Here is a 9168-nt window from a genome sequence, read left to right as displayed (position 1 = left end):
GTCCCCTCCACCTCCATCCGGACAATACAAAATTCTGCTTGTTTTTTAAATTGCTGTCACTCTACTGTTGCCTCTCCCGGATGAAAACAGCATAGTTCAAGACTCTGGGGAAAAAAATGGTTTGGCACAGAGAGCACTGCAGCGGTGAGAGGGGTTTTTGCAAAGCTGTTGCCCGCTTTACGTGCTGATTTACCAGACAAACATGTCACTATAGCAAGTGACAACCTAAGGTCACAGCGATTAATTTAATTGTGGATGTTTACATGACCTTTAGCAACAGCAAAACTCAAAGAGACCTGAAACCTGTATGCAGTAAACACAGCTAACTTTAACGGTCAGCCTTTCCAAAGGAGGCAGTAAGGTCAGTTTGGGTTTAGAGGAATGAGACTTTTGCACAAGCAGGGAACAGCAGTTTGGTCCCTTGGGAACTCGTGTGGCTTGCTCAGGTTGCGATTAAGCCTTGTCCTCTCTATGCTTCCAGCCCAAACACAGCAGCAGCACCACAGCGAACCCCTCAGAGAGGCGCCGTGCCCCGTCCCCCCCTCAGGCCTCGCCGCCCAGCCTAACCGTAGTCCCTTTGCCCCCCCACCGCCCGTGGCTCTCCGAGGCCCTTCCCCCCGTGTCCCCTTCTGCCCAGCACGCCTTGGCGCAGGGCCGCGGAGGGCAGAGGGGCCCCCAAGTCGCGTGGGGCTCCGCTCCCCAGATTTCACTCGCGCCCCCCAGGGCCTGCGGGTGGGGGAAGGAAGGGGAACTGCCCCGCGCCGCGCAATTGCGCCTGCGCCGCGGCCAACGGCAGGGCAGCGGGCTGCGCGTGCGCGGCCCCGCCCACGCGGCGGCGCGGGGAGGGGAAAGGGGGCGGGGAAGGGGAAGCGGGCGCTAGGACCCCGCGCGCCCGCGCCCCTCGCGCGCGCTCTCGCGCGCGCCGCCGCCGGCGGGCGATAAAGGTCTCGCAGCGGAGCTCTGACGTCACGGCGAGTTAATTTTAAACCCGGACAAGATGGCGGAAGGGGACGCGGCGCGGCGCGGGCAGCGCGCGGGGCCGGCGCGCCAACGGCCCGACCCGGCAGGTAACGCGCTCCCCCCCGCCCCGGCGGCAGCGGCGGCGCCGCCCGCCAGGCGCGGCCCGGCGCGGGGAGCGCGGAGCGGGGCCGGGCGGCGGCGCCTGTCCGCGGGCGGCGGCGGCGCGCGCGGACAGGCGGGGGGGGAAGGCCCCGATTTTTCTCCCCCCTCCTCAAAATGGCGGGGGCGGCCGCCAGCCCCGGCCCTGCCTGTGAGGGGGGGGCGAGGGCGGCCGGCGCGGGGCTCCCTCAGCGCGGCCGGCGCCTGCTGCTGTTGCCGCCGCCGCCTCCCGGGAGGGCTGCTCCCGCCGCGGCCCGGGGCCCGCCGGGGCGGAGAGGGGGCTCCGGGTGCGGGCCGGCGGCCGGTGACCTTATTCCCCGCTGCGGCGTGGCCGCCCGCCGCCTGCCGGTGTGTACATCACGTGAGGAGCGGGGGCTGCGGGCCGGGGCTGCGGCTGGGGCCGGCCCGCTGCCGGGGGCAGGAGCCCGGCAGCCCGGGGGGCGCTTGTGCCCGGGGAGCGGCGCCCAGCCGTGACGGGAGCGCCGCCAGGCAACTTGGGGACGGAGCTGGCTGGGCAGTCCTGGCCCGTCCCCCACATGGACCTGGTGCGCTGCACCGTCAGTGCTCTTCTTGTGTGTAACGTATTCTCTGGCAGCGAAGGGACGTATCTGTGTCTTGGTGCTCAGCCTCACATGCGCTGGAGTCTGCGCAGTATTATTATTATTTTTTTAATGCAGTTATTGCCCCGGAGTAGCTTAAAAACTGAGAACTTGTAACCCTATGTCTGCCACGGCATGTGACTTGCAAAGACAGTACTGACTTACAAAGCTGAGCACTGCGCTAGAACACTGAAATACTTTAACATCGTTGTTGTATGGCTCTCACTTAATTTGGAAACGGAATGATTGAGCTGGGCACAGTTCAATTAAACAAAAGCTATCAGATGCCATGTGTCAGTATTGGTTTGGATTGCTTCATTTGCAAGCCAGCTAGAGACTGGGAAGTCTAACAGCACTATAAACTGGCAAGTGCAGAATGGCTACTCTAGTAGCCCCCCCTTTAAAAGGAGGAAAGGGCAATAACTATTCAAACTATGGAAATACCTGAATGTGTGTAGCAGCGTTGTGATTTTAATAACTTAAAATAGTCCAGAGATCAAATATCAAGGTTTTGACACTACTTGGGTATTAATTTTTCTCTCTTTTTTCAGCAGCACATAGTTTAATCTCAAAGCATCAAACTATTGCATAACTTTCTGAGAGTTAGAAAAGCATGAGCACACCTGTAATAAACCATGTTTAAGGTAGTGTGTCATCATTAGTGGTGGAAACAAGTACATGCCACTGCCAAGTTGCCTGTCTATTTTAGGATTGGGAAGAACCTAACTGACAGGGTCTGCATGTACAGGTGTGGATGATCTGTGCATGTCTGCAGAAGAGCTTTCTGTGCAATGAAATAAAGCCATAGTAGCAGCCTGGAATAGTTACAAGAAAAGGAATGTAACAGGAGAGGCCTCTAACTGCTCCACTACTACTATTAATTGTTGCTTAATAGCTATTAGGCTCTAGCTTACAGTAGAGTCACTAATGATGTTACAATTCCTCCACAAATGTTGTTCTGCAATAGTTCTGTGCTGTTTCAACTTGAAATCTTTTGGAAGCAGGGAGTAGGGTTGAAAAAGGCTGGGTTCATTCCTTTTCATGGTGATCCCCTGCCTGCAGTTCCTTATCACTGTAAAGAATGTGTTTCTAAAATAGTTGAAGTAAAACTGTTCTGTGCTAGAACCATCATAAATGCATTGCTTTAAACATGGCAGACCCTTCTAATTTAGAAGGCCGGGCAGCTCTCATTGATGTTGGACAGATTTGAATGCTTGAGCCAGGTCTTGCAGGAGTGCTTATACTTCTCAGGTATCTCATGCCAACTGTAGTCCCTGTGTTTTGGTTAAATATTGCTGATTAATATTTGCTTCCTGACTAGACTGGTGAAGTATCAGTGACTGGAGCAAGACAGCAAGATAAGGAGTAATTGTTTTCTCTCCTTATCCAAAAAAAATAGGTGCTCTAACTCAGGCTAGCTGGACTGTATGTAAAAGGTGTGTGTTGGAGGGGAGGGGGTTATGTTTTGTGTCCCCCCCCCCCTCCATTGTATTAGAAGAACACTTATCTTCTAGTAGCAATTTCTCAACCTCTGTGACTTCAGGTTTTGCCCAACTATAAAAACTGATGTACTGAGTAAGCTGAATTGTAGGTAAATTAAATTCTACATTCTTTTTGCTTTTGTGATTAACTGTGGCAGTGTGTTAGTCTTCAGCTAAAGCTGGATCACAGATGTCACTTCAGGACTAAGATAAAACTCATTTTAACTTTGTGCCTGTCACTAGTAGACTGTTGTACATCTTAGCACAGTCTGTGAAAGTTTTTAACTGCTCCAAGGATGTGTAGCACATTCACAAGGAAAACTGCCAAAATTCACTTAAACTTGACTTTTCTATACAGGGTGAAGTCTGAAGAAGCTTATGCTACTGCACTGCAATGATGAACAGGCCCCTTCCTGAGGATGGCTTTTTGACATTCTGGCATGTCAACCTTCAAATGGGGAGATTTAAACTTTAAAATTAGACTGAATTGTGTGCTTGTTTTTTCTGTTGCTGCATGCTGTGCCTAGAATGTGATCTGCGAGCTGCCAGTTTGAGTGTGGTTTTCCAACTTGTCTCTAAACCCTGTGTTAACATCTCAAACTTACTCTACTGATCACTGAATATTTTAAGGTTAATCTCTATCTAAGCTGAACAAAACATGAAGCTAAATATTTTCTATGTTTCTGTATAGACAGGCTTGCTGTATTTGTCATTCATAAACAACTGGAAATTTTCAGAAGTATATATATATATATATATATATATATATATATATATATGTCCTAAGTCTTTATTTAAAAATACCTATTGGAGAATGATGGAATTCTTTTACCAAAACACTTTTAGCAACCTAAGCTTTAATATTGAGCTATCTAGGAGGAAAGGTGAGAGTAACTTCCCTTGTTTTCTGGAGTCTGTTCTTGACATTTAGAATATTGTCCCATCCTAGGGCTGACTTTGAGGTCATGGTGTTGTGTAGGGGACTAGTTTATATGAATATATTTGTGGGATTGGGATTTGTATGTGAAACACTAGAACAAACAGATCTCTTCCAAGAGTAAGTTTCAAATACGTGTGTAAACATTGCTAGGGCTGGCTGCTATTTCAGTGAGCTGCAAAGAAATGATTAATCTGAAATGAATAACTTAAATGAGGATAAGGGTTATAATCGAGTCCTTTCCACCAACAAATCAACATGTAATAGGTACTAACGTTCCAAGGACATTGGTAGCTGACTTGTTTGACTTCTAACTTGCATTCATTTCTGTAGGAGACTAATACATTTTTTTCATAGTGTTCATTTCTAGAAAAATAACTTTCTGTGCTTGCTAAACAAGCATTTTAAAACACATTCATTATAAAATTGGAAGAATTCAGAAGGGGTTTCAACTTCAAAACTTGTTTCTCTGCCCAATTAGGTAACCTGAAATGAGATCTGGGGAACTTGAAGAGCTTTTCTTCTTTCCTCCCCCACTGTAAATTCTTATTTGACTGAATTTATCTCCTAGGACTTAAAGGTAACCCACGCCCATTATCTGCTGTAGCTATACAAACAAGCTACTGTGAGGTCATCTGGAGTATGAATTAATACTAGGCAAGTAACTACCTGTTGGTGTCTAACTGGAGTCCTTGCTCTGCAGCAAAGGAAGGAACTTATTCCCCTTCCTTAGCATTTGCTATGGGGAAAGCACATACGCTTTGTGAGTTATCTCCATAGCAGGTTGTTTATGTGTTTATATGCTAAAACTATCTATTTGGTTTGCCTGGAGTCAGCCACTGAGAACTCCTGCTTCTGCAGGACTTGAGGTAACAGGATTAATTTATATCTTGTGCTAGTATGAGAGCAGTAGGTCTTGGCACTCGGTGTGATCTGTGAAGCTAAATGTCTCTTATCACTTCCCCATTTACACAGAAAAAATAGCTATGCTGGTATTATATTGGTTAGTAGCTGGCTCCTATTTAGGGATGGAAAAATGTAAAGCAGAATGTTCATGACAGCAAAGATGGCATTACTGAGCCACATAGCATCTGTGGTAGTCTGACAAAAGCTAGCTGAGCAGAAGTCTTGTTTGATAACAGTAATTTGCTTGATGAACTCATAATCAGGGCTAATAGAAAATCAAAAATATTATGACTGAGAAGTGCATTTAGGCTTCTGCAGAAATGGTTTATGAAAGACAAACTTCTTAGTATCTCGCCCTGCTCCTCTATATCCTAGAGGAATAGGTAACAGAACTGTCCAAGCTGTAAGACTGGACAAGGTGCCTTTTGGGGAGGGACTTGGCTTACAGCTCAGTTACTGGGCCTATATTTACAGCTTGTGTACTTCATGAGGGATATTCTCATAACTTTTGCTGGGGGGGAGGTGCCTCATCCCCTTTATTCTTATCCAGTATTTTTTTCTTGTTGTAGCTGTATTTCCAGCTTTAGTTTCAATGCAGAGAATAAACAAATGGTTGTCTCTGATTTCAGACCCACATACCAGCAACTTCTTCATGGCAAGGTGTGGCTTGTTTGTTACTGCAAGTCTTGGCAGGTTTCTCTTAAAAGACTGAAGTAGAAGCCCAAACCTGGAAGTTAGCAGAGCTGAAGACTTGAACTAATGAAATGTTGCACAGATTACAGGCAGGTTTTAGAGTACAAATTCTAGTAAACTGATACTGGTGAGAGTAGAACTGAAATTGCTCCTATGCAGTTGTTGCTCGGTGAGATCAGATTCGGGTCCCAGTCTGTAGCCAGTGAGAAATCATAATATAGCGGGGGGGGGGGTTATTATTATTTTTTTCCTTCCTTTGTCACCTTAGATTGAATCATGTTGAATTTACAAATTCTTACTGGTCTTGGTAAAAATCTGAAGTGCCTTTTGATATATTGTATAACAATTTCAGGACAAGAAGACTTATTTTTTCACTTGGATTGAACATTTTCTTCAACAGGCTTCTATAGAACTTATCAGCTGCTTGTACTGACACGCAAGGACGACTACTTGTACACTATGTGTGCTTGGAAAAGTTGTTCTCACCTCTTATCTTCTTCCACTCAGTAGTACAATCCTGTTCAAGAATAAGTGCAGTTATTTTAACCATCTCTATAAGCCCAGTCCTGCGCTACTAGTGTCTGCGAACTTGCAAGCTATTTCTTATTTTCTCCCCCAATTCCCATCCCCTTCTGCGTTTTCAGCTCCTCAGGTAGATGGAAGAAAGGCTCTTCTCTGGCTTTTGCTTGTGTCGTGTGGTCTACTCCAGGAATCTTAAATAACTGAGAATTGAAAGGTAGCATCTGTCAGTCCTCTGCATAATATAGACATTCTCACAGCATTGATTTCGGATGAGGAACAGTCCATCAAAGTAGATGAACTGCTAGGTGTGGAGGCAGTAGCTTCATTACTGCTTGCACATAGTGGTAGTGAAAATGTCTGCTATAGAAAATTAGGTTAAGGTTCTTGACATAACTAAATCACTTTCTTAAAATAAGAAGTTGTCTTCCTTTCAAGAGAGACGTTTTCTTAAATGTTTTGTATAATTCCGAACTAATGCTAAGGAATTGTTCTGGTTAATGATAGTCATGTGATTCTAAACATGGCCTTAAAGCTGCCCTCAAGGCTGTTATCACTTGTCTTCCAAACAGCATAGTCTTAAGCTTGTCACGGGGATGAGGGAGGGAATGTAGTACAAACTACTTAAAAGGAAATGTTTCCAAATGCTAGTATGTCAGGCCTCTTTGTACTTTTTAGTACAGAAGTTGTCTAGCGAATTGCAGTAACTAATGCTTTTGGTGTGGGAAGGGGGCAGATTTGGGGTGTTTCTAGAACTAATGGTACTGTAGAAATAAATAGCTACTGAAAACTTATTGTTATGCTTTTCAAGATTTAAACAGAAAAATCTTTTGAAATTAGTAGTAGTAGTAGCATTAAGACACACAACTTCTATTATTAAGCTTTTTTAGTAGAAAAATGAGCGCAGTGTCCTTTATGAACACTTGGATACAGATGTGAATACGAGTTGTGGAATCTTCACGTGCTAGTAGGAGTCCTGCTTCTCTGAAAACTCCTTAAAAATGCACTCTGGTACATGTAAAAAGGCTCTCAGTTGGCTCATCTGATCGACTGAGACTCTGCAAGAATAACATTCAGTTTAAGTACTTCATATTGCAGGCATATCAAACTGAACTGTTCTGTAGTCTGAACTGTTGCTGCCTTCCCATTTCTACAGTGCTTTAGGACTGACTAGTTAAACTTTGTGTGAGCTTTAAAAAGTGGCATACTGCTATCCTTGTTTTGGTTCATCTCCCCAGTCTTTCCTTCTACACACCATGAGGAAAGATCTCTTGGCTCCACAAAATGAGAGCAATAAATATTACCTTCATGAACTGAAGTGTTTGGAGAGATGTTAAACATACATCTCTTCAGACAGCTGAGTATTTTCCTCCTTCCCTGCCCAAGTGAAAGTTGCATATTAAACCACTTGTAGCCGCTGCATGTGTGCTGTCCTACACAAAAGCAGTTATTGACTAGATGTATTCAAACTGGGAACTTGAAGTAAAGAGAAGAAATAACCTGCTCCCCTTCCGTGTTTGTCCCTTTCAAGAGAACAATGTGGCTTGCCCTACCTCTGGGATTACTCTTTTGTTTTTCCCCCAAAGCTACGCAATGTTAGGCTAGGCTGGTCAGCAACCATTAGGTTATAGGTGACAATAGCATTTGCTGTCTCGGGAAAACACTTTTTAAGACTCTTCTGTTCTTAAGACTCTTTTGCTAGCAGTGTTTGAGAGGTTTCTGTGACAACAAATAGTGTGAATGATGTTAAAGGAGTCTAGGTAAGTAAGTCTTGAGCCCTCTGCACTGGTATGACAGTGCCTGTGGTGTGGAACTGAGCTACTAAAGTGCAAGTGTTTTCCAGCGTCCTTGTGACAGCTAAGCTGTTGTGACTTTGAAATTAAGACCTATGTAGAGACAACTGTTAGTAGGTACAGTGCCTTCAGTAGGGGAATGTTCAAGGGAACCCTCCTCTAGTGCAGGAAGGACTATGCCCACCCCAAGGCCCTCCCACCAGCTGCACATCCTAGCCTATCTTGTTGATAAAACTGAAGGTGGTGTTAGCCTGCGTGTGTGAAGGAAAACAGCCTTGTCTTTAACTGAAGTTTAACCAATGTGTTGGCTAATCCAGCCTAAATCTGAACTCTTTCAAATCTAGACGAATCCTTGGCAGCACACAGTCTGATCCAGTTACAGCCCAGTTGTCTACCCATCTTTGCAGCATTATCACATATCACTAAGTCAGTGTCCACATGAACACACTTCTTAGCTGTACTTGAGCATGTGGAGAGTCTGGAGAAATTTTCCAGTTTGCGACTAGGTTGTATTCAGCCAAACTCTTTTTTGGCACCAGTGCTGAGTCAAGCAGCTTGGGCCTCCCCCTCACTTGAGCTGGTACAGCTGTTTCAGAGGCTGCACAGTTGCACAGCAACTTGTGTTTGTTGCAGATAAGTTTCTGCGTGGCCCTTGGACAGCTGTGCCAACACAGAGGACAACAGTTCTCTACTGTTCAACGTACAACTGGACTGACCCGATGCCCTGCAGATGCCAAAGCTGCGTAGTTCCACTGCTCATTGGACTCTTAGGGTGGTGATACAGTTTATTTGTTCTGCTGGTTTGGTTTGCTTGGTTGATTTGACTGCACAGCATCAAGTGAGTGGCAAAAGTAGTGGGAAAGGCAGTGTGGGACTGCATGGTGCTGGAAATGAGCAAAGGCAGGGGAGAGCCATTATCGGAATGAGTGGTTAGGCTTGGCTGTACTATTAAAGCAGGTTTGAAGAGGCAAGAGGCGAGGGGACCAGGAGGCAGTTACTTATGCTGTCCTGTTGGCAGAAGAAATGTACTTTGAGCTTTTGCCTTAGAGGAGGTCTTCTGTGAAGCAATGCTGCTGATACCTGGTGGAGAGCTGAAAATCATGAAGAGCAGGTGTGGGACT

General features: G+C 45.8%; 1 protein-coding gene across 2 annotated transcripts in view; it reads left to right on the top strand.

Annotated features, from left to right (window-relative positions):
- The first annotated feature begins 966 nt into the window (after window positions 1–966).
- ATL2 (atlastin GTPase 2) overlaps window positions 967–9168 on the top strand; it is a 40937-nt gene continuing 32735 nt past the window's right edge. For both annotated transcript variants that reach the window (XM_067292838.1, XM_067292837.1), the window contains exon 1: window positions 967–1067. In XM_067292838.1, coding sequence (XP_067148939.1) covers window positions 998–1067 — 70 coding nt within the window. In that variant the 5' untranslated portion in view covers window positions 967–997. The remainder of the gene's footprint in view (window positions 1068–9168) is intronic.

The sequence above is a fragment of the Apteryx mantelli genome, chromosome 3, assembly GCF_036417845.1.
Source record: "Apteryx mantelli isolate bAptMan1 chromosome 3, bAptMan1.hap1, whole genome shotgun sequence".
NCBI classification, from domain to species: Eukaryota; Metazoa; Chordata; class Aves; order Apterygiformes; family Apterygidae; genus Apteryx; species Apteryx mantelli.
The sequence above is the reverse complement of the archived record's forward strand: the minus strand, read 5'-3'. Positions and strand labels throughout refer to the sequence as shown.